The sequence below is a fragment of the Coregonus lavaretus genome (genome assembly GCF_964263955.1).
Source record: "Coregonus lavaretus genome assembly, chromosome: 19".
NCBI lineage: Eukaryota > Metazoa > Chordata > Actinopteri > Salmoniformes > Salmonidae > Coregonus > Coregonus lavaretus.
Genome location: NC_140006.1, coordinates 29,747,731 through 29,773,082, shown reverse-complemented (window position 1 = coordinate 29,773,082; position 25,352 = coordinate 29,747,731). Strand labels below are relative to the sequence as shown.

At 41.2% G+C, this 25,352-nt stretch overlaps 1 protein-coding gene across 2 annotated transcripts in view; it reads left to right on the top strand.

Moving 5' to 3' along the window:
- LOC311146188 (extended synaptotagmin-2-B-like) overlaps window positions 1–23,636 on the top strand; it is a 56,814-nt gene extending 33,178 nt beyond the window's left edge. Inside the window, exons 9-24 of one of the 2 annotated variants that reach the window (XM_084182684.1) lie at window positions 11,215–11,335; window positions 11,536–11,712; window positions 11,975–12,060; window positions 12,215–12,263; window positions 12,359–12,448; window positions 13,215–13,310; window positions 15,425–15,487; window positions 16,801–16,875; window positions 17,566–17,652; window positions 17,947–18,096; window positions 19,946–20,316; window positions 20,518–20,613; window positions 21,107–21,238; window positions 21,347–21,452; window positions 21,806–21,855; window positions 22,027–23,636. In XM_084182684.1, the coding sequence (XP_084038810.1) occupies window positions 11,215–11,335; window positions 11,536–11,712; window positions 11,975–12,060; window positions 12,215–12,263; window positions 12,359–12,448; window positions 13,215–13,310; window positions 15,425–15,487; window positions 16,801–16,875; window positions 17,566–17,652; window positions 17,947–18,096; window positions 19,946–20,316; window positions 20,518–20,613; window positions 21,107–21,238; window positions 21,347–21,452; window positions 21,806–21,855; window positions 22,027–22,075 (1,798 nt within the window). In that variant the 3' untranslated portion in view covers window positions 22,076–23,636. The remainder of the gene's footprint in view (window positions 1–11,214; window positions 11,336–11,535; window positions 11,713–11,974; window positions 12,061–12,214; window positions 12,264–12,358; window positions 12,449–13,214; window positions 13,311–15,424; window positions 15,488–16,800; window positions 16,876–17,565; window positions 17,653–17,946; window positions 18,097–19,945; window positions 20,317–20,517; window positions 20,614–21,106; window positions 21,239–21,346; window positions 21,453–21,805; window positions 21,856–22,026) is intronic. The other variant, XM_084182685.1, reaches the window with a different exon arrangement.
- The last annotated feature ends 1,716 nt before the right edge of the window (window positions 23,637–25,352 follow it).

Here is a 25,352-nt window from a genome sequence, read left to right as displayed (position 1 = left end):
TTTGTGGAGTGGTTGAAAAATGAGTTTTAATGACTCCAACCTAAGTGTATGTAAACTTCCGACTTCAACTGTAGGTATGGTAGGGAAATGAGCTCTGATATTGGTTTACTCAGAGGGTGTTGTCTACAGTTACAGTAAACATTAACAGTAAATGGGCATCTGTATTGTATTCTTGTGTTGGCGTCCCAAATGGCACCCCTATTCCCTAGAGTGTGCACTACTTTTGACCAGAGCTCTATGAGTCCTGGTAAAAAGTAGTGCACTATATAGGGAATAGGGTGCCATTTGGGACGTACACCTTGTTATCAGTCCAAATAGGCTAATAGATTAGAGGCAACAGTTTTTTAATGTGATCACCAATTACCAGGGATGAAGGGAGGAGGTAGAGGAGGAGGGGAAAGGTATCTATATCATGAAGTTAATTGTGTCAGTGAGAGCCTAAAGGCTAAGGTTTACTTGGCTGTTGATGGCTCCTATGTCAGGCTTGAAAACAGCTCTGTACCTCCAGCGATGACAACCATGGATGCGTCTCAAATGACACCCTATTCCCTAGTGCACTACTTTTGACCAGGCCCTGGGAATAGGATGCCATTTTGGACGCAGACCAGGCAGCACAAACAGTCAGGCACTAGGGAACATTAACATGAAGGCCTCATTTGTTGTGGCGAGAGAGAGCCAGGTGGCCGCTTTCAGGGCTGGAGGGAGGGAGGGAGGGAGTGTGCGTATATGCGCACGCCCGTGCTTGTATGGCACGTGTATGCGTACATGTTAGTAGCATTTTACTGTATGTCGGTAATGACACCATGGCAGGTATAAATTACTAACAGGCCAGTCCACTCTCTCAGACAGAGCTGCAGTCTGTGAGGGATGTGGAGGGAGAATGGTCAGCATAGCTCTCCCTGCTGTGTCCCAAATGACACCCTATTCCCTATAAAGTGCACTACTTTTGACCAGGGCCCATAGGGAATAGGGTGCCATTTGGAATGCTGGCCCTGTAGCTGCATGTTAAAAGTAGTCCTACACCACTGTGAGGTCACAACACCATGAGGTCATTCATTTACAGCTCTAAGCAAAGCAGCCATTTGGTGGAGGGCGTGCAATTAGAGGACAAGAAGCTAGCACATTCATATACTACTGGACCCCATGGCTTGTTTCAACGTCTCACCATTCAAGTTCTGTCAAATGCTGTCACTGTCAGCAAGTGATATACTCACTTATCCCAAAAGTGGGATCAAATGAAACAAAGCTAAATGGACCATTGTATATACAGTGTAAATAGTGTTGTCAAGGGTGGTCTCCATCGAAAATACTGTTAAAGTCACATGAGAGAAGAAAATGAGCAACTAACTGGGCGGCCGGTAGCCTAGCGGGTATGAGCGTTGGGCCACTGGAAGGTTGCTGGATCGAATCCCAGAGCCGGCAAGGTAAAAATCAGTCGTTCTGCCCTTGAACAAGGCAGTTAACCCCCAACAGCAACTGCTCCCCGGGTGCCTATGATGTTGATTAAGTCAGCCCCATGCACCTCTCTGATTCAGAGGGTGGGTTAAATGCGGAAGACACATTTCAGTTGAATGCATTCAGTTGTGCAACTGACTAGGTATCACCTTTCCTTTCCCTAACCATGCAGACAGGATCCCCATTGTAATGAAATGGGTCCTCCAGCTTCCTTTGTTTCTGACGGCTTTAAACTATAAATAGTCATCTAAACCGAGTTAGCCCTCCTCCTGAAAAGCCCCTGGAATCCCTTAGGGCTGCTATTGAAATGATTAAATAAATGAATAGATTAGAATGGGGATTGTAACTTGTTTATTTTATCTAAGTGTTGATATTTATAGAAGTTGATGATGGAGTGGTCAGAGAAGTTGACATGTGACTCAATAGACGGGTGTGTTTTGAAGCTTGGATGGTATATGTGTTAAAATGCTACAGTGAATATTTGGCCTTTGAATATACTTAATTATATGAAGAGCCATGCAGAGATACAGATAACTTCCAAAATAAAGGAAGCACTTGAGTAAATGAGGGATACAAAGTATATTGAAAGCAGGTGCTTCCACACAGGTGTGGTTCTTGAGTTAAGTAAGCAATTAACATCCCATCATGCTTAGGGTCATGTATAAAAATGCCCAGTTGCCTATTATTTTGTCTACCATGGCTAGAAGACAAGATCTCAGTGACTTTGCAAGAGGGGTCTCAAAGGAGCAAAGGGTGTTTAAAGGGTGTGTGTGTGTGTGTGTCTCAGTCACCAGATCAACCCAATTGAACACTGGTGGGAGATTCTGGAGCGGCACCTGAGACAGCGTTTTCCACCACCATCAACAAAACACAAAATTATGGAATTTCTTGTGGAAGAATGGTGTCGCATACCTTCAGTAGAGTTCCAGACACTTGTAGAATCTATGCCAAGGTTAATTGACGCTGTTCTGTCAGCTCGTGGTGTCCTAACACCCTATTAAGACACTTTATGTTGGTGTTTCCTTTATTTTGGCAGTTACCTGTATGTTTAGGCCTATATGGCAGTGGTTTGATAGTTAGTAAGTGAAGTGCCCTGATCAAGGTCCACAACTAAACAAATAGGTATAGTGCCTGGTGTGTTCTTTGTTCTGGTTTTGGAATGAGACTCCTTCCTGTGAAATGTAGCCTTCCTCTTTCTATGGGTTTGCAGGAAACAACCTGAAACTGGCCTTGCCTTACACACACACACACTCACACTCTCTCTCACACACACACACAGTTGTGCCTCCCCCCGCTCCCCCCAACACACAGACAATCTCTGAAAGTCTAAAGAGTCTGAAAAGTTTAATTGTAGCTTTGCTTACCATGAGTGTGTGTGTGTGTGAACAGACATGGGGTTCTGTGTATGAGGCTCACATTTCCTCTGGTATGATTTTCATCTCACACTCAAAACAGCAGGCATCTTAGGTTACCCCTAAGTGTGTGTGTGTTTGGCCCCTGTCTGGGACCATTCTTGAAATGGAAGTTGTCACTCCTCCTCCCCCAACACACAGACATGCTCAGAAAGTATAAAGTCTGAAAAGTTGAATTGTAGCTTATCTTTTCCTACAAACAGACAAAAAGGAAGGAAATAGGATAAAATGCTAAGTCACTAACATATGTTATCAATTATAATTTGAGTGAATTGCAGTTGAACACAAGCAATTAATACATTCCTTCTGCAAGAAACCCAGAAATGGGCGTGCTGGCCTCCACATATTTCACATCCACACTTTTTCCCAGCACCAAAAACAACCTCCTTTTATAGACATGATAGAATATGTCGTAACCTCAGAGGAATCTTGAGGACGGGATGGGGGAGGCCTGGCTGCACCATTAAACCCAGCTCTGAGGGAATAACACACCCACTTAGGGAGTTCTCCATTCACTACAATGCTGCCATCTAGTGGTCATTAGAAAAACATAACATTGACTGTGGTTTGGATTCCCCCTTTACGATAAGCTTTGTCTTGGCTCCAGTTGAAATACATACAGGGCTTATATTAATTTAAATACAGGATATCCATTTCCTGTAAGGATTAGTAGTGGAGCCATTGGAAGTCGTGGTTAACTTGTGGGATACTACACTGAGCTCATAAATAGACTATTAGGAAATTGAGAAGTTTGTGTGTGTGCACACCGCTGTCACATGTCTAGTAGTGTAATGTCTCTTGGCACATGTCTATAGTATGAGTCAGAGGTGGGGGTGGGGGCAGGGAGGGAGGTTGGGCCTCTGGACTTCAGACTGTGACAGTGCCCTTGACTTCTGCTGTCACACATAGTGACACATAGGGTTAATCTCAAATGGCACCCTATTTCCAATATAGTGCACTACTTTTGACCAGGCCCCATTGGGTTCTGGTCAAAAGTAGTGCACTATGGGGGATAGGGTGCCATTTGGGGCATAGACGGTGACCCCTCCCCCCTGCTCTACACCTGCCAATAGAAGGTCAGAGTTGTATAGGGCTACACCCCCCAACTCCCCAACCCATCCAACACTCACCACCCATCCAATGTTCCCTCTAAGCTGCCCTGGGAGCTCCCAGAGACTGCCGTGCAGAAGAAATATCAGCCCACGCAGAGAAGCACGAGATTGAACTTCACTCAATTTTCTAGAGTTTTCCCCATTAGCACTATCAACGTTTCCCTATACTGTGGGAATTGTGATCGAATCAACGCAATATTAGCCACTTTCAATGCAACATACCAAAATAAAACGAACTATGCAAGAGATTTTGTTGTAGGCAGAGCGCATCGGAGTAGGATTATTTTGCATTGACTCAGGCCCGTACTCTACACAGACCGGTGCACCATAACCAATCAGAGCTGCAGTAGGCCTATATGCAAATAAACCATTGCCGTATATGGATTTGTGCCATTCACTTTGAACTGGATTGTTTTACAGCATGAGCGGTCGCAATTTATTATGCGCTTGTTTTGAGCTCAAAGCGAGAGCTGCATGTAGCCACGTGTGCACATTTGTTCATATCCTTTGCTAGTTAGTGAGTTATTAGCCCAGTTATAGATAATTTATAGTCGGAAATGTGGGAGTGATTGCTTCCTACAAGTGCACAAAATGTGAACATTTCTAGCCGTCTTTGAAAAGCGAGTCAGGTTAAGAGCTTTTTTTATGTCTTAAAGGGGCAGTGTTGTATTTTGAGACAGGCGTGAATATGCTAATTAGCCAATAGGCAGAGGGTAGCATAATTTGTCTGATTCTCTGTAATAATGGTATGGGAATAATAATGCATTTTATTTTGTAAAGTGGTTTCTTGCATCAAACAACACAACAAAATGTTCAGTCACCTCTTTGTCTGAAGAACAAGTGGATAAACAGGTTAATGTCAAGCCCTGCATGTAAAAAAATAAAATAAAAGTCTCATGGAATGTAGGCCTACGTTGAACACCACACATTGGCTGCTACTGTAGGCTGAATGATAGAACCGTTATTTCCATGTTAAAATGTTATGGGATGCATTTTCTCCATAGTTATTTTATGGTAGGCCACTCTGGTAGGCATACATTATGATCAAGTAGCCACAGCAGCCTACTTGGCCACTGTTAAAACAGTAAATTAAGGTGGGTACAGCCTCAGTGTTCACAGTAAATGCCTGCCGGAAGTTGCACAGAATTTTCACAATGTTCAAGTATGCGCTCAGCAGACCTGAAATTCTCTCAGTGCTGAGAAATATTTGATGGAACATTGCACCCATCTGCTGACTGGGTATTTCCCTGTGATGGCCTGTATGCTGCTGGGAAGACCCTTTTTTTAAACAGTTAAGTCTCCAAACTTAGGACCTTTATTTGCAACTTGATGTGTTCTAATTCAATCCAAGGCAATATCAAATATATTGTTAAATTAATATTGTACAATGTCATTGTTTATACACCTATTTCTATTGAGAAGTGGCTGTCCCAAACCCTGATTCCTTAACTTCATTAAAAAAAATACATCTTGAGTTGTTCTATTATTACATTGAATGATACTGATCTAATTATTTGTTTTATTTATTTTTAAACATATCTTTCTGAAAAACGCTGTCCCCACTACCGAAATACAAACTTTAAAAGACTGTAGAATGAATGTGCTTTAAGCTACAACCCTACAAATATCACCAGGTGATGGGATTGCACCCATCTCCACTATGGCCACATGGTGAGTAGTCTTTCTGCAAACATTTAGGAGAAAATGAGTTAACAAGTTGGTAAATATTAATGTATTTTTAAGAAGTGTCACTACCGAACATCTAATATATCAAGAAATATGTAAAGTATGGTTTTGGGACTAAAATATACAGTAACAGTCAAACGTTTGGACACACCTACTCATTCAAGGGTTTTTCTTTATTTTTACTATTTTCTACACTGTAGAATAATAGTGAAGACATACAAACTATGAAATAACACATATGGAATCATGTAGTAAACAAAAAAGTGTTAAACAAATCTAAATATATTTTATATTTGAGATTCTTCTAATAGCCACCCTTTGCCTTGATGACAGCTTTGCACAATCTTGGCATTCTCTCAACCAGCTTCACCTGGAATGCTTTTCCAACAGTCTTGAAGGAGTTCCCACATATGCTGAGCACTTTTTGGCTGCTTTTCCTTCACTCTGCGGTCCAACTCATCCCAAACCATCTCAGTTGGGTTGAGGTCGGGGGATTGTGGGGGCCAGGTCATCTGATGCAGCACTACATCACTCTCCTTCTTGGCAAAATAGCCCTTACACAGCCTGGAGGTGTGTTGGGTCATTGTCCTGTTGAAAAACAAATGATAGTCCCACTAAGCCCAAACCAGATGGGAAGGCGTATCGCTGCAGAATGCTGTGGTAGCCTCGCTGGTTAAGTGTGCCTTGAATTCTAAATAAATCACAGATAGTGTCACCAGCAAAGCACCCCCACACCATAACACCTCCTCCTCCATGCTTTACGATGGGAACTACACATGCGGAGATCATCCGTTCACCCACACCGCATCTCACAAAGACACAGCGGTTGTAAAGAAAAATCTCCAATTTGGACTCCAGACCAAAGGACACATTTCCACCGGTCTAATGTCCATTGCTCGTGTTTCTTGGCCCAAGCAGGTCTCTTCATCTTATTGGTGTCCTTTAGTAGTGGTTTCTTTGCAGCAATTAGACCATGAAGGCCTGATTCACGCAGTCCCCTCTGAACAGTTGATGTTGAGATGTGTCTGTGACTTGAACTCTGTGAAGCATTTATTTGGGCTGCAATTTCTGAGGCTGGTAACTCTAATGAACGTATCCTCTGCAGCAGAGGTAACTCTGGGTCTTCCATTTCTTTGGCGGTCCTCATGAGAGCCAGTTTCATCATAGCGCTAGATGGTTTTTGCGACTGCACTTTCAAAGTTCTTGAAATGCTCCGTATTGACTGACCTTCCTGTCTTAAAGTAATGATGGACTGTCGTTTCTTTTTGCTTATTTGAGCTGTTCTTGCCATAATTTGGACTTTTACCAAATAGGGCCATCTTCTGTATACCCCCTACCTTGTCACAACACAACTGATTGGCTCAAATGCATTAAGAAGGAAATAAATTCCACAAGTTATCTTTTAAGAAGGCACACCTGTTAATTGAAATGCATTCCAGGTGACTACCTCATGAAGCTGGTTGAGAGAATGCCAAGACTGTGCAAAGCTGTCATCAAGGCAAAGGGTGGCTATTTGAAGAATCTCAAATATAAAATATATTTAGATTTGTTTAACACTTTTTTGGTTACTGCATGATTCCATATGTGTTATGTCATAGTGTTGATGTCTTCGCTATTATTCTACAATGTAAAAATAAAGAAAAACCCTTGAATGAGTAGGTGTGTCCAAACTTGTGACTGGTAGTGTATGTTTGCTGGGATGTACATCTATCCAAATGAAAGATAGCCAGCCATATGTTAGCTATGGGGAGTCTTTAAAATCCAAAATAAATCAAAATTGTCCAAACTGAAACGGTCACAACCGAAACAATTGACCCCGTAGAGATACTGTATATAGAGGTCTCATCCTTGTATCTGTACCTTTAACGATTCAGTGACAGCACGTGCAGTGCCATTGAGGCTATATCCAATTTTATGTTGCATGCGCCATGCAACTGAGCTAAGGAGGACCACTATGTGGGTAGTAGACAAGTGCACACTTCAGGAAAAATTTAGAGTATTGAGATGTTCCTACCAGTTCCTACCCTGCAATTTTTTGGCCATATCTTTGGCAAAACATAGACATCTATAATGTGCTAAACTGTACTGTACTTTACTATATTGTACTATACTCTACTGTACGGTGCTACTGTTCTGTGCTCTACTGTACTGTACCCTACTCTAATATTTTCCACTGTACTCGAGTTTAGTTTACTTGAGTTTCTTACAATTGAAGAAAGGGCCTAGGGACTTTTGATCTAGTGGTCTTGGTCTTGAGAGCACTCAAGATAACATAAATTAGGGCTTTAACTTGTTATGGTCTCAACTCACTGGGTCTAGGTCTGGATCTTGGGACCAATGTCCTGGTATATATCTTGGTCTTGGCTCCTGGATATTACCTTAGTCTTTGGTTTACAAACCATAAGCAACCCAATTTGAAGAAAACAATGCTCTCCGATCATTGGCTGATCACTCCCAACCTATAGGAATCCCCACCCAGTTGGCTACATTTAAATGGTGGAAGACCTCAATGGCAATGTCTATACGAATTATTTCCATCTAGAGTCCTCTATTTATCTGAAACGCTTGTTATTTTACCAAAATAAAGATGGGTAAAGTGATAATAAAAAAATCTAACAACATAATTAATGAGATGCATAGGTAATTAAATCAATCAACAAGTTTCAGATTCATACAATCAACATTGAACATTTTACAGAAAGCAATAGATATTATATTTCTCTCAATGAAATGTAAAGGTTTTGAAAATCAGGTAAAAAATCCTGTTTTTACTATTTTGTTAATTTTGTATGCAAATAAAATTCATAAAATGACTATTTTTTATTTTTTATTTCACCTTTATTTAACCAGGTAAGCCAGTTGAGAACAGGTTCTCATTTACAACTGCGACCTGGCCAAGATAAAGCAAAGTAGTGCAATAAAAACAACACAGAGTTACATATGGGGTAAAAAAACATAAAGTCAGAAATACAACAGAAAATATATATACAGTGTGTGCAAATGTAGCAAGTTATGGAGGTAAGGCAATAAATAGGCTATAGTGCAGAATAATTACAATAGTATTAACACTGGAATGCTAGATGTGCAAGAGATTATGTGCAAATAGAGATACTGGGGTGCAAAAGAGCAAAATAAATAACAATATAGGGATGAGGTAGTTGGGTGGGCTAATTTCAGATGGGCTGTGTACAGGTGCAGTGATCGGTAAGGTGCTCTGACAACTGATGCGTAAAGTTATTGAGGGAGATAAGAGTCTCCAGCTTCAGAGATTTTTGCAATTCGTTCCAGTCATTGGCAGCAGAGAACTGGAAGGAATGGCGGCCAAAGGAGGTGTTGGCTTTGGGAATGACCAGTGAGATATACCTGCTGGAGCGCAGACTAGGGGTGGGTGCTGCTATGGTGACCAATGAGCTAAGATAAGGCGGGGATTTGCCTAGCAGTGATTTATAGATGGCCTGGAGCCAGTGGGTTTGACAACGGACATGTAGTGAGGACCAGCCAACAAGAGCGTACAGGTCACAGTGGTGGGTAGTGTATGGGGCTTTGGAGACAAAACGGATGGCACTGTGATAGACTACATCCAATTTGCTGAGTAGAGTGTTGGAGGCTATTTTGTAAATGACATCGCCGAAGTCAAGGATCGGTAGGATAGTCAGTTTTACGAGGGCATGTTTGGCAGCATGAGTGAAGGAGGCTTTGTTGCGAAATAGGAAGCCGATTCTAGATTTAACTTTGGATTGGAGATTCTTTATGTGAGTCTGGAAGTTGAGTTTACAGTCTAACCAGACACCTAGATATTTGTAGTTGTCCACATACTCTAGGTCAGACCCGTCGAGAGTGGTGATTCTAGTCGGGTGGGCGGGTGCTAGCAGCGTTCGATTGAAAAGCATGCATTTAGTTTTACTAGTGTTTAAGAGCAGTTGAAGGCTACTGAAGGACTATAATAGAAGGTTAATGAAAATATGCATTGTTCTCCCTTTATTGCAACTTTTTCAAAACATTTAAATAGTTACATTTAGTGGGGTGGTAACGAATTCAGGTAAATATATCAAATATGCAATACAAACTTAAGTGTGTGAGTAGTATGTACTGTATGTCTACCTGACAGACACTACATGACCAAAAGTGTGTGGACAGGACACATGCTCATCGAACATCTTATTCCAAAGTCATGGGCATTCATATGGAGTTGGTCCCCCATTTGCTGCTATAATAGTCTCCACTCTTCTGGGAATGCTTTCCACTAGATGTTGGAACATTGCTGCAGGGACTTGCTTCCATTCAGCCACAAGAGCATTAGTCGGACACTGATGTTGGGCGATTAGGCCTGGATCGCAGTCGCCGTTCCAATTCATCCCAAAGGTGTTTGATGGGGTTGAGCTCAGAGCTCTGTGCAGGCCAGTCAAGTTCTTCCACACCGATCTCGACAAACCATTTCTGTCTGGACCTCGCTTTGTGCACGGGGGCATTGTCATGCTGAAACAGTAAAGGGCCTTCCCCAAACTTTTGCCACAAAGTTGGAAGCACAGAATCGTCTAGAATGTCATTGTATGCTGTAGCGTTAAGATTTCCCTTCACTGGAACTAAGGAGCCTGAACCATGAAAAACAGCCCCAGACCCCTATTCCTCCTCCACCAATCTTTACAGTTGGCACTATTCATTCGGGCAGGTAACGTTCTCCTGGCATCCACCAATCCCAAATTAGTTTGTCGTACTGCCAGATGGTGAAGCGTGATTCATCACTCCAGAGAATGCGTTTCCACTTCTCCAGTGTCCATTGGCGGTGAGCTTTACACCACTCCAGCCGGCGCTTGGCATTGCGCATGGTGATCTTAGGCTTGTGTGCGGCTGCTCAGCCATGGAAACCCATTTCATGAAGCTCCTGACGAACCGTTCTTGTGCTGATGTTGCTTCCAGAGGCAGTTTGGAACTCAGTAGTACGCGCTTCAGCACTCCCGTTCTGTGAGCTTGTGTGGCTTTCCACTTCGCGGCTGAGCCGTTGTTGCTCCTAAACGTTTTACACTTCACAATAACAGCGCTTACAGTTGACCAGAGCAGCTCTAGCAGGGCAGGAATTTGACAAACTGACTTGTTGGAAAGGTGGCATCCTATGATGGTGCCACGTTGAAAGTCAATGAACGCTTCAGTAAGGCCACTCTACTGCCAATGTTTGTCTATGGAGATTGCATGGCTGTGTGCTTGATTTTATACACTTGTCAGCAACGGGTGTGGCTGAAATAGCAGAATCCACTAACTTGAAGGGGTGTCCACATACTTTTGTATATATAGTGTATGTTGGAAGACGTGTGCTGAAAGTTTGGGAGAAATGGGATACAAATGGGAATTTCTTTCCAACCCCCAATTTACACCACTTCTGTAGAACGACCCATGTAGGGAATAGAGAGCCATTTCAAATGCAGAATGTTGGTTGTAACAGGATGGCGGTAGCAGCAACCTGAATGGAAGATGTACGTTTTCTATCAGTGTCTCTGTGTGTCCCCTGGACTGTGTGTCTTATAACGTGTATCCCTGTCTGTGTCCCCTGTTAGTGGCTTGTGTGATAACCTGATCCAGGACATCATCTACAGCTACCTGGTCCTGCCCAACCGCATCACCATTCCTCTGGTGGGAGAGGCTCAGCTGGCTCAGCTACGCTTCCCAATACCTAAGGTAGGGAGGATTCCCAATCACTGAAAGCAAGACACATATTCCACTAAATGAATCAAAACATTTTTTGCTGTTGTTTTGTTATGTTCAAATGCAACCCATCCCTTATGGCATTATTGAATTCCAATGTTGTTAATGTAATACATTAAATCACTATGATATACAGTATTATGAACTTAGTGTTTTGTCTCTCTCTCCTCTAGGGTGTCCTGAGGATTCACTTCCTGGAGGCCCAGGACCTGTTAGGGAAGGATAAGTTCCTGGGGGGTCTGATCAAGGGCAAGTCAGACCCATACGGTGTCCTTCACATCGGCAACCAGCTGTTCCAGAGCAAGGTGGTCAAGGAGAACATCCATCCCAAGTGGAACGAAGTCTATGAGGTAGAGAAAACATTTTAAAGTGTCCACAAGGAGGTTCGAGAAGTGTTCTTAGGATGATTGTTCTGTCTGAAAAAATCATGATTAGATCTTTGACAGTATGAGAGGGAATGTCTTATTGAAGAAACTGAATGGGACTATTTTACAATGTTGGAGTTGGTGGGTTCTCTGACATTAGATACATTATTACAGTACATTACCAATATGTTGTCCTGTATGCCACGCAGAAGGTCTGTAAAACTGTATGTGTAAATGTGACCCTCAGGCTATGGTGTATGAGCAGTCAGGACCACAGAACCTGGAGATAGAGCTGTTTGATGAGGACACAGACCAGGATGATTTCCTAGGAAGGTTAATGATAGATCCCAATCCTTTGGGGTCCTTCCTCAGCCATCAACATCACTTGAACATCAAGCATGACCTCTGCTGTAGCACATAAAGTTATCATGTGTTAGCCACTCTCTCCAATTAACTCACAGTACAGTATGTGTATATTTCCCTACAGTTTACTGATAGATGTGGCTGAACTTCAGAAGGAACAGAAAGTTGATGAGGTAAAGTGTTTTTTTTTGTTTTTTTTTTCTAAATAAAAACACTCAATTGTAAATACAGTATATGTGATCATCCGGCACACTGTGTTCCATTCCAGTGGTTTGTCATGGAGGAGGTGAACACCGGAAAGCTGCATTTAAAACTAGAGTGGCTGTCTCTGCTCCCCACTCCTGAAAAGCTGGATCAGGTACCGCCTTTCTCTACACTGCATCCAAAATGGCACCCTATTGCCGATGTAGTGCAATACTTTTGATCAGGTCAAAAGTAGTGCACTATATAGAGAGTAGGGTGCCAATTAGGACACAAGCCTAGTCTTTCTGAGTGCTACTTTAGATCAGTCTGTATGTTAATTAACTTTTCAGTCCTTCAGCATTAAGACACTCAACATTAATAAGTCTACATATTAATTAGTAAATTAAACATGCAGATTAAAGGGATATTTTGGATAATCCAAGACGGAGTGCTCACCCTGTTTGAACTAGTGCTGTGGTGCTTATTTAACATTTGTTCCATTAGTACACTCATAGATCCCTGTAACACCTAATGCTGTGGACACGTCCCAAATGACACCCTATTCCCTATTTAGCGCATTACTTTTGACCAGGGCCTATAGGGCTCTAGTCAAAAGTAATGCGCTAAATAGGGAAATAGGGTGTCATTTGGGACACAAACTGCATTTCTGCAGTCCATTATATCAGCACTGAAGCCAATAATAGATAACTCACATCATTCAATGTTTGACCAACAGTACAAATTGCAACTCCTACAGTATTGGCTAAAGTGCATAATTCATTGTCTCTCATGGTCTTGCCTATTTACTGCCTCTGTACCTGTTTGAAGCACCGCTATAACCCTAATAGCATTGTACTAAGTGGACAAATAAAGTTGTTTGAATTGATTAACTAACTGTAACTATTGATTATGGTCTGGTCCTCTTCCGCTGTCTCTCCTAGGTGCTGACCAGTATTAAGGCTGATAAAGGCCAGGCTAACGACGGCCTGTCATCTGCACTGCTGGTGGTCTACCTGGACTCAGCAAGGAACCTCCCAGTAAGTCACTCCACCTGTGGTAAACTCACTGGAAGAATAGGAAGAACCACAAGAGCTACTATATACTTAAGGTTGATAATCCGTTCTGCAGGGTCTAATGTGTAGCAGAGGTTAAACATCAATCATTGGCCCCATTTAAACTATAACTTGGATGGGGAAACGCACTACATTGCCTTAACTAAGCACAACTTCTTTCATTTGTTAGTTAGGAGATGGTAATGTCAAGTTTCCTCAAAGGCCATAAAACATAAGGTATTATTGTGCCAGTCTACTAGTCATCAGACAGTATGAGCCTCCCAGTTCACCCCAGCTTCTCTCACCTGCCTCCTCTTCCTCCTCTTCCTCTGATTGTTCTCTTGCTTGAACTCCTTCCCTTCTCCTCCCTCCTCTCCTCTCCTCGTGATAATGTTAATATTTATTCCCTCACACTAATAGTCTGCCAAAGGGATACATTATTGTAGCTGAAGTTGATATACTGTTCTATATCACCTGTGAAATAACATCTGTTTTGACTCTATTTGCATAAATGCATAGCGTAGGCAAACCCTGCTTCACATGTCTCTTTTCAGCCTCTTCTTCTTCTTTGCTTTCTTCTCTCCATTTCCCTCCTCTGAAGAGTGTGTTCGAGGGGAACTTGGGTTCTGGCCACTTAAAAGAGCGGAGAGCTTCGGGCCTAGTCTTTTGTGAGAATACGGCCTCTCTCTATAGGACCTTATTTGTGAGTCCTCTGGTATTTTGCATCCTAGTTATAGTTTTTTTGTTTGCAATTTTGACGATTGAAATGAGAAAGAAACTCCAATAAGCATGTTGACTGTCGTATGATTGACTTATGCACGTATGTTCTTAAAATGTTGCATAAAACATACAGTGATTTAACAGTGAGGCTGTCAGTCATAACTATGAGGCCAGGTCTTGAGAAAGATATTGGTGCAAAAGAGCCAGAGGCATGTTAGGAGGCCTGTCTGTAGATTGCTTTCCCTCCAACCCGCTTATCCAGCCATTACCCGCCTGTTAATGGGTTGTTGCCCCAGCAACAAATGCTCTCTTACCTGTAACACGGGCGTCCTAAGGACACTCACCCTGCCTCGCCTTGTCTCAAATTCCAGACATAACTAGTCATCTCAGAGCATCTCCCAACTCCAATATCCTGTTACACATGTCTCCCACACTACTCAGTCCAAAAGCAATGGCATGACTTAGCAAGGCATGGTCTGCGTCCCAAATGGCACCCTATTCTATATATAGGGAATAGGGTGCCATTTGGGAAGGGGGCAGTGACATGACCTGTCAAGATATGTTAACAATTCTCCAAAGATGTGTAGCTGACAACAAAAATGTCATTTTTAACAACAGCGAATGAATAGCTAATGTGATACAGAATGCAAGGATATACTACGTCCTGAACGAACTGCTTCACTCTGTGGATGAACTGTATTCATTTAACTGTAGATGTATTTGTTGCTAGAAATGATGTTGTATGTGTTGTACGAAAGTACTCATTAAAATAATGAGTACTCACGAAAGTACTCATTAAAATAATGACTCTACTCCATTTACTTATAAAGAGATAATAAAGTATCTGGAATGTCATAGATGTACATAACAACTACAACATGAATATCCCCATTATTGGTTGGAGGTTTCACAGATTCCGTCCTGATTCTGGGAATCCTCCAACTGGGATTTTTAGAAAACCTAGGAATTTTGGGAAAGTTACTGGAACCTTACCCCAATTATTACTTTCTATTCACAAACACCATCTCACTCCTGTTACTGGACTGCCTTGTCAGGGTTGGAATGGTTCTTCTGTTTTCTCCATAATGAATGCGCCTCTTTATCTCCCATTGTGTTTTTCCTGGGTATGTCGTTGTCAATACACTTCATGATTCATTGGGGGAACCTTCATTAATTAACCTTGTGCTCATCATGTTGTTTTTGTCTCTGTCTGTCTCTACCTGGCATCCTGGTTTTGGGGTCGTCTGGTGTGTGGTCGTCATCGTCGCTCCATCCATGATTTAACCTCCTCCTCTTCCTCCTGCTCCTCCTCCTCCTTGCATGCCCTGTGCTAATAACCAACCTGGTGTGTTCATTCTCTCCTGCCCTGGGGGAAAAAGCGCAATCCTTTAGAATTCAACCATGACGGTTTGAAGAAGGCCTCAGTCAGTAAGGCCATCAAGGTAATGTAACATCCGAGCATGCAGAGCCATCCAGACAGACAGACAGACAGACAGACAGACTGAGGAAGACTAAAGGCCCTGTTAAATACTTTTTTTAAAACACCCTTCCTGTAATACAGTAAGACTGGTGAAAGCAATGGGGTGGAAGCTATGTTTTCATCTGTGCACTCACTTATAGATCAGTGATTAAGGATGCATTTAAGGTATTTGAACAGGGCCTAGAGATACACACTGCAGTTGGCCAGAGTTACACTGTAGTAGGGGAACCACATACAGTACCGTGCTTTTTCTATTAGGAAGTGGATTTAGTATTGATCAGTTTATCATGTACTCGTTTCCTGAATACAAATGTGTTGAGTAGTAGGCAATTTGTGAAAGTGGAAAGCAATTAAGTTTACTAGACTAGCGTCAACTGTATCGATTGATTAGATCCCAGTGAGTAATATTGCTTACAAGTTGTTCCCCACCCATGTATTGCTACAGGACTGCTGCTGGAGCATTCAAAATGCCTTGCAAGTTGATTTGGGTTCCTTGTTTTGTGTAATTAATTATTAACAAACCCCAAACTCTACTAATTGTGTTTGTGGACTAAAACTGCATTCCAAGCACCATATTCTGATGTACATAACAAATGTGTTGTATGAGATAATTAATGCACCAAGAAAATCTATCTTTATATAAGTATTTCCTCTCTCTTCCAAATTCAACTCTATTTCCTGGTGTTATGGGGTTCTTCTATAGACATTTATGTAACTTCAATACCTACTTCCTGATCTCAAGTCTTTATGCTGCCATATTTAGCCAATGAGGGATCAGTCCACATGATTAGTTTTACATAAATCACTTTTAACAGAATCTTTATTTCACAAATATATTTCAGAAATATAGAGCATCTGCTGATGTAAAAAAAATGATTTGAATTATATTGTTGAGAATATACCCATTCTACATAATGAAATAAGTTATTTTAGCTACAATTCTTAATTGGTGAAACTGCCACGTCAGTTTTGGGATATTACAACAACAAAGAAGAACTGCAAACAACGAACACTGTTGTTGTTGTTTTTCGCTCTGACATCATTGCACGTGTGATAGACCAGCAGAATATGTACTGCAGTTTTTTTTACCATGCTGCCGGACACTCCTCTTCTGCATTTCATCAACAAAACAAAAACTATTTTTAAGTGATTAGATATTTAAACATTTAAATACTGAACTTGATGAGGCTAGGGTGATACAGTAGTACCTAATGAAGTTAACATCTCACAGGGCTAGAGGTTATGTGTTTTATACCTTTTCTTGTTGTTTCACAGTCTGGTAAGAAAGTGAGCAGCGTCCCGAGTCCCTTTGTACAATTCACAGTCGGCCACAAAACCTATGAGAGTAAGGTAAGCTCAAGACCAAAATAACACATTTTCTAGACCCTAGATTTGTATGTTACATTCAGTGGTGTAAAGTACTTAAGTAAAAATACTTTAAAGCACTACTTAAGTATTTTTGGGGGGCATCTGTACTTTACTATTTATATTTTTGACAACTTTTACTTTTACTTTACTACATTCCTAAAGAAAATAATGTACTTTTTACTCCATACATTTTCCCTGACACCCAAAAGTACTCGTTACATTTTGACAGGAAACTTGTCAAATTCATGCACTAAACACACATGCTTCGTTTGTAAATTATGTCAGTGTTGGAGTGTGCCTCTGGCTATCCATAGATTTTAAAAACAACAAAATGCTGCCTTCTGGTTTGCTTAATATAAGGAATTTAAAATGATTTACTTTTGATACTTAAGTATATTTTTGCAATTACATTTACTTTTGATACTTAAGTATATTTAAAACAAAATACTTTTAGACTTTTACTCAAGTAGTATTTTACTGGGTGACTTTCACTTTTACTTGAGTCATTTTCTATTAAGGTATCTTTACTTTTTCTCAAGTATGACAATTGGGTACTTTTTCCACAACTGGTTACATTAACCACATAAAATACAGAGGTATTTCCAGTGCAACGTGAATATAATATTTCTAGTTGTTATACTGTCTCTAACATGATCCTCCTTCCCTAACCAGACAAGGTATAAGACCAACGAGCCTGTTTGGGAAGAGGTGTTTACTTTCCTTATCCACAACCCCAAATGCCAAGAGCTGGAGGTCGAGGTACAGAAGCATGCTTTCCCTCCTGAGTGACCTCAAAATGTCAGCCATTTAGTCTGGCTTTTGTGTCTGATTTGATCTCTGTGGCTATGATGTGGGATTGAGTTGATTTTGTCTGCTGTTTTAAATCACGCTTAAAACCCCACATGTTTAGCTTGGCTTTTCATCAACGATTTTACTGTTTTATGACATCTTTGCCTCTAGCTTGCCTCATTTGATTGTTTTGCTGTAAAGTTTGTTGTTGCGTTTGATTTGTGCTGTGGCTGTGTGATGATGTGTCCCCTTTTCTCTCCTCAGGTGAAGGATGAGAAACATGAGTGTTCCCTGGGGACTCTGAACCTGCCCCTGGTCCGTCTCCTAGAGGCTGAGGACATGACACTAAACCAGCACTTCCCGCTCAAGAACTCTGGGCCCAGCTGCACCCTCAAGATAAAGATTGCACTGAGGGTAAGGGTCCATGAGGGTCTGAATAGGACTCTTTTACGTTGACTGTGTCCCAAATTGGCACCCTATTCCCTATATAGTGCACTTCTTTTGACCAGGACCCATGCAGGGAATAGGGTGCCATTTGGGACGGAGTCATATTCACCTTATTACTCTCCCTGCTAAATGTTCAATGTTTAGCCTGACTGCAATCATTTCGCATTTTTGCTTTTAAAAAGATATATACACTACCAGTCAAAAGTTTGGACACCAACTCATTCAAGGGGTTTTCTTTATTTTTAACATTGTAGAATAATAGTGAATACATCAAAACTATGAAATAACACATATGGAATCATGTAGTAACCAAACAAGTGTTAAACAAATCAAAATATATTTTATATTTGAGATTCTTCAAATAGCCACCCTTTGCCTTGATGACAGCTTTGCACTGGCATTCTCTCAACCAGCTTCATGAGGTAGTCACCTGTAATGCATTTAAATTAACAGGTTTGCCTTCTTAAAAGTTAATTTGTGGAATGTATTTCCTTCTAAATGTGTTTGAGCCAATCAGTTGTGTTGTGACAAGGTAGGGGGGTAAACAGAAGATAGCCCTATTTGGTAAAACACCAAGTCCATAATATAGCAAGAACAGCTCAAATAAGCAAAGAGAAACAACAGTCCATCATTACTTTAAGACATGAAGATCAGTCAATACGGAACATTTCAAGAACTTTGAAAGTTTCTTCAAGTGCAGTTGCAAAAACCATCAAGCGCTATGATGAAACTGGCTCTCATGAGGACCGCCACAGGAATGGAAGACCCAGAGTTACCTCTGCTGCAGAGGATAAGTTAATTAGTTACCAGCCACAGAAATTGCAGCCCAAATAAATGCTTCACAGAGTTCAAGTAACAGACACATCTCAACATCAACTGTTCAGAGAGGACTGTGTGAATCAGGCCTTCATGGTCTAATTGCTGCAAAGAAACCACTACTAAAGGACACCAATAAGAAGAAGAGACTTGCTTGTGCCAAGAAACACGAGCAATGGACATTAGACCGGTGGAAATGTGTCCTTTGGTCTGGAGTCCAAATTGGAGATTTTTGGTTCCAACCGCCGTGTCTTTGTGAGATGCGGTGTGGGTGAATGGATGATTTTCCTACCGTAAAGCATGGAGGAGGAGGTGTTATGGTGTGGGGGTGCTTTGCTGGTGACACTGTCTGTGATTTATTTAGAATTAACCAGCATGGCTACCACAGCATTCTGCAGCGATATGCCATCCCATCTGGTTTGGGCTTAGTGGGACTATCATTTGTTTTTCAACAGGACAATGACCCAACACGCCTCCAGGCTGTGTAAGGGCTATTTTACCAAGAAGGAGAGTGATGGAGTGCTGCATCAGATGACCTGGCCTCCACAATCCCCCGACCTCAACCCAATTGAGATGGTTTGGGATGAGTCGTACGGCAGGGTGAAGGAAAAGCAGCCAACAAGTGCTCAGCATATGTGGGAACTCCTTCAAGACTGTTGGAAAAGCATTCCAGGTGAAGCTGGTTGAGAGAATGCCAAGAGTGTGCAAAACTGTCATCAAGGCAACGGGTGGCTATTTGAAGAATCTCAAATATAAAATATATTTTGATTTGTTTAACACTTGTTTGGTTACTACATGATTCCATATGTGTTATTTTATAGTTTTGATGTCTTCACTATTATTCTACAATTGTAAAAATAAAGAAAAACCCTTGAATGAGTAGGTGTGTCCAAACCTTTGACTGGTACTGTATGTACTACACATTATTCAATGAAGACAAGCAATGTGTCTCATATGATTATTTTTAAGCCTCTCCAACCTCAATGTCCCACTTCTGCAGGTTCTGTGTCTGGAGAAGCTGATAGCATCTGACCAAACGTCCTCGGTGCAGGTTCGTAAGGCCAGCACTAGTAACCCCATCCCCATGAAGAGACCGTCAGTCTCCGAACCCCCCAACCCTGTCTTAGACCTCCCCAGCTCTGTGGATGCCTCCACCCAGGAGCTCCACAGGAGAGGGGGGGATTGCGAGCCCTACTCAGGTGGCCCGGTAGGCATCGGCCTGGCCGACGCAGGCAGGAGCACCTCCAACCTGGCCATCTCTGGCTCTCAGAAACACCTGGCCCACAGGGGGTCAACCCCCAGCATCGCCTCAGACATCTCCAACCCCTACGCCACACAGGAGCTCCAGCAGAGGCTGAGAGAGCTGCAGAAGTAAGCATGCATGAAACCAAGCACACACAAAAACACATTGATGCACGCATGCAGGCATGCGCACATACACACCTCATTGTGACATAATCAAAGCATAAAATATAGAAATATTGACTAACTTGCAGATTATATTACAGACCTAATGTGAAGTCTTGTTTGTTATCAGAACAATTAGACTAATGTGTGTGTCTCTGTCCACAGTGGCTCAGCCAGTCATTTCCCCCTGGGTGAGGTACAGTTGACTGTCAGACACAGCTCTCAGAGGAACAAGCTCATCGTGGTGGTGCACGCCTGCCGGTAAGAGACATGACAGGAGATTTAGCCTGTGTCCCATATGGCACCCTATTACACTGTATAGGGAATAGGGTGCCATTTGGGATGCAGCCAAAACTGTAGCATGCCCATGTTATTCTATACACTAAGTATTGGACAAGGTGTCGGTTGTATCAGATGTATCCACTCTATTTTCAATGTACAGTACAAGCTTTTTTATTTGATCACACAATGAATGCTTTAGTTTTGATAGTTGTTTTCTGTTAACTCAAAGGATGTGATCCAGCTAACTTAATTGTGTCAAACTACTCAGTTCTCAATAGGACATTGATTTACACTTCAGACTCCAGGAGGGCACATGTAATGAGATGACTGATGAGCTACAGTAGCCGCCTTGAATGGATCTAGTCTATCTCTGGATAGTCCACGTTATCTGTCTGTCTCTCTCTCTCTGTCCCTCTCTATTTCTGTGTCTTCATGTCTCTTTCTCTCTATATATCTCTCTCTCTCTCCACAGAAACCTGATTGTGTTCACAGATCACTTGTCAGATCCGTATGTGCGGCTCTATCTTCTACCTGACAAGCGAAGGTCTGGGAGGAGGAAAACCCACACGCACAAGAAGACACTGAACCCTGTCTTCGACCAGATGTAAGTTTAAACATTCCTCTTTACTCGTCTCACCATCAGACATCAGTGGATCTACTGGTGGTGTACTGGTAATCATTGTATAATTGAATTGTGTTTGCGTGTTGTCAGATTTGAGTTCAGTGTGTCGATCGTGGAGCTACACAGGCGGACTCTGGACGTGGCAGTAAAGAACGGAGGAAATATTTTTTCCAAACACAAAGGGCTGCTTGGGAAGGTGAGACTGGACCTGTCCTCTTTTTACATTTTACATTTTTAGTCATTTAGCAGACGCTCTTATCCAGAGCGACTTACAGTTAGTGAGTGCATACATTTTTTTTTTTTTCCCCATACTGGCCCCCCGTGGGAATCGAACCCACAACCCTGGCGTTGCAAGCGCCATGCTCTACCAACTGAGCTACATGGGGCTACAACAGCACTATGTTTATACATGCATGCCTTGTCCATTATTGGATGACATAACTGTGAATATACATTATTGCTGATTCACAGGGAAACGTTGCAATCACTCTTTCTTATTTACCTGTCCAAGTCTCACCCTACGTCCTTCATATCATGTCATCCTGACAGGTTCTAGTGGATCTGACTTACGAGGATATCGCAAAAGGATGGACACAATGGTTAGTGAAAATAACTGAAAAAATACCGTCATGTTTACTTGTTCTCAAACAAATTGAGACATTATTTGCTCTCATCACACCATTTGAGGTACAAAGAATGAAGCGTAGTCAATGTAAATGTATGTTTGTTATTCCTGTTTTATAACAATGCGTCTCTGTATTTGCCACTAGGTATGAGTTGAGTGAGGATGGTCTGAAAAAACCTCTTCAGCAGCTATAGACTACACCATGAGAAGTAGAGGAGGACCTAACCAAGTCTTCACCCATGTATCATTGCCACCAGAGCCCGTATGTGTCAAGCATCTCAGAGTAGTGCTGATTTATGATCAGTTTGGCCTTTTAGATCACAATAGATAAGATAATATGGACATGAATCCATAATCAATAAGATTACATGGACAGGGGGGACATGATCATAGATCAGCACTCCTACTCTGAGACACATGATACATACAGCCCAGATCTTGAGCAAACGTAACTGCTTTTCCATACAGTTGCTTTTAAGACAATTGTAAAAAAGCTTTTGATATTCATTTATACACATCAGTTGCATTGTTAGCGCTCCCCACTTAGAAACTATCCAGTGCAATAGTAAGAAAGGGAGTATGTGGTGTTAAAATGAATGAAAAAATTATTCCATATTTAAAAGGAAATGATTGAGGACCGTAACAAAATATCGATTTTCTTGCTACGGCTTTGACAGCAAGTTTAACCGCCTTGTTTTATGTGGGGAATGTACAACATATATGTAAATATGTACAATGAAGACTAAAGAGAAGGTTATTATAGTGTTAGTAGAGGGAGGTTTCGCTTGGTCAAAATTACCATTTCATTTTTTTAAATTCAACTAACTACATATAAACTCTACAGTCTAAAAATATTAACTATGTCAGAGCATGATGCTACAAGTTGACAGTCTCTCCTCTAAGTTAAATAGTGCACCTAGCACAGTACTTGGCCACCAAAGACACAAGTGTTTCATTTCATTGCCTATATGGGGTTTTAACTAAGCCAAATATGTATGCATGTTTGCACAGTATTCATTTCTGCATTTTGAAAGTCTTTCTAAGCATCAGCATGGTGTTTAGGAACAGTAATAATAACAGAACTTGCTCTAGTTAACATCACAGGAATATTCCAGCCTTCTTCAAATCATTGTGGCTTATGATAATTGATTTTCCAACTCTGAAATCAGGACAGATCAATTATGGATGGTGAAATATATGTATCATGTTTGTTATCAATAAATATACCAGTCTTAATTATGTTTTTGTATTACGAACACATTTCAGCTTGCATATCTTATTCAATGCTTCTCTTTAATGCAATCGCTTGCAAAAAAACACATGATAAGGATGAAGGAATTGTTTTGGTTTACGTTATGGGTATGACCGTATTGTATCTAGTTACCACATTAATGATGCATCATAATGGAAAGCATTTTAGATTGTACCACGTTTAGACTGTGCCATAGTGGCGTGTAACCTAATGTATTAGTTATGATTTGTGTACTCAAACCTCTGTCACCTCTGTCCTTTTTTTAACTAGTTGTATGTGTAAGCCATCAAATGAAAACGGTCTCTGAAGTCAAGTTCCTATCCTCTCCTGAACTGGTTCGCCTTCTCCATGTACTTTATTTATCTTGTGCCTTAAATCCACAAATATTCAGATGTTTTTAAGTATAAAGAAGCTTTTATAGTTTCCATGTTTGAGAATTTCTCCTTATGTCTTTTAAATAATAAAGAGCTATTGCTGTATGCACAGCAATACGCTGTATATTACTTTGACTCCATGGACTTCATTCTAATGTCCTACTGTTATCAAACGTTTATTGGTAGAACTTAATCTGATTTTGCACTAATGCTTGTTGTTTTCATTTATTTTCATATTTCTTGTTTTCATTCATTTATATCTATTCGTCTTGTTTTTATTTCATTTTCATCAAATCGATGTAGGTATATTGACGTGATCTTGTGGGCCCTTTTAATAATACATGAGCTTGCTCATTGCAAACGATGCCGTGTTCATGTCTCGTCGGAAACTCAGGACCTCCTAGTTAAAATGAACATAAGTTGATTCTGATACTTCCCAATTGGAAAACTCTGTTAGAAAGGCAGCCCAATTCTGATATTTTTTCACTAACTGGTCTTTTGACCAATCAGATCAGCTCTGAAAAAGAGCTGATTTGAAAAGATCTGATGTGATTGGTCAAAAGACCAATTAGTGGGGAAAAAAAATGCAGAATTGGGCTGACTGTGTAAACGTAGCGATCTTTCCACAATGAGTAAGCAAGTCATATATTTCCAAGTTTCCGAAATAATGTGAACGCGGCATGAGTCACAAAAATATGTAATGTGCAAACATTTGAGGGATGGTTATTTGTAAATGGTGTGTCGGTGTGCTCACAATGACTGACTCTCTGATTGGATGAGTCAACCATTGACGCCTTTGTATTACCTTGGTTTACTTTTATTTATCTGGTTATTAATTTCAGGGAGATAGATGTATCAGTCAACTCAAACCACCTTACAGTTCTCCATTCCCACAGTTCTCGGCTCTCTTTTCAAAATCTACAGTAGGTCTTCTAACTGAGGTAAAATTATATTCATCTTCATAGTCATGGCATGCTTGGTTCAATAGCTATTGACGAAAGAAAACAGAATATCTCCTGAATATCCTATATAAAACTAATTTTACCTTGGTGGTCTTCTACAGAATTAAGGTCTCAGATTGAAGAGGATACCAAAGCAGGATGCTCCAATAACAGATGTGATGTTGTGTTATTGCATGATAGAGAGAGAACCTATGGGCTGCCACAGAACGAGGATGTGGTGTCACACCCTAGGCCTAGGGTATGAGAGAGATGAGATGGAATGAGAGAGAGGTGGAATGAGATAGTGATTCATGTTAGAAAGGTAGATCTAATGTTCAAAGGGATTTCCTGGAACAAATGCTGTCAATAGGGATTTTCTTCACGTGCCCTCTTTGGAAATTATTCAGATCCATTGACTTTTTCCACATTTTATTACATTACAGCCTTATTCTTAAATTGATTAAATCGTTTTTTCCCCTTATCAACCTGCACACAATACCCCATAATGAAACAGTAAAACCAGGTTTTTAGACATTTTTGCAAATTTATAAAAAATTCAAAACGGAAATATAACATTTACATAAGTATTCAGACCCTTTACTCAGTACTTTGTTGAAGCACCTTTGGCAGCGATTACAGCCTCGAGTCTTCTTGGGTATGACGCTACAAGCTTGTATTTGGGGAGTTTCTCCCATTCCATTCCATGCTGCAGAGATGGTTGTCCTTCTGGAAGGTTCTCCCATCTCCACAGAGGAACTCTAGAGCTCTGTCAGAGTGAGCATTGGGTTCTTGGTCACCTCCCTGACCAAGGCCCTTCTCCCCCGATTGCTCAGTTTGGCCGGGCGGCCAGCTCTAGGAAGAGTCTTGGTGGTTCCAAACCTCTTCCATTTAAGAATGATGGAGG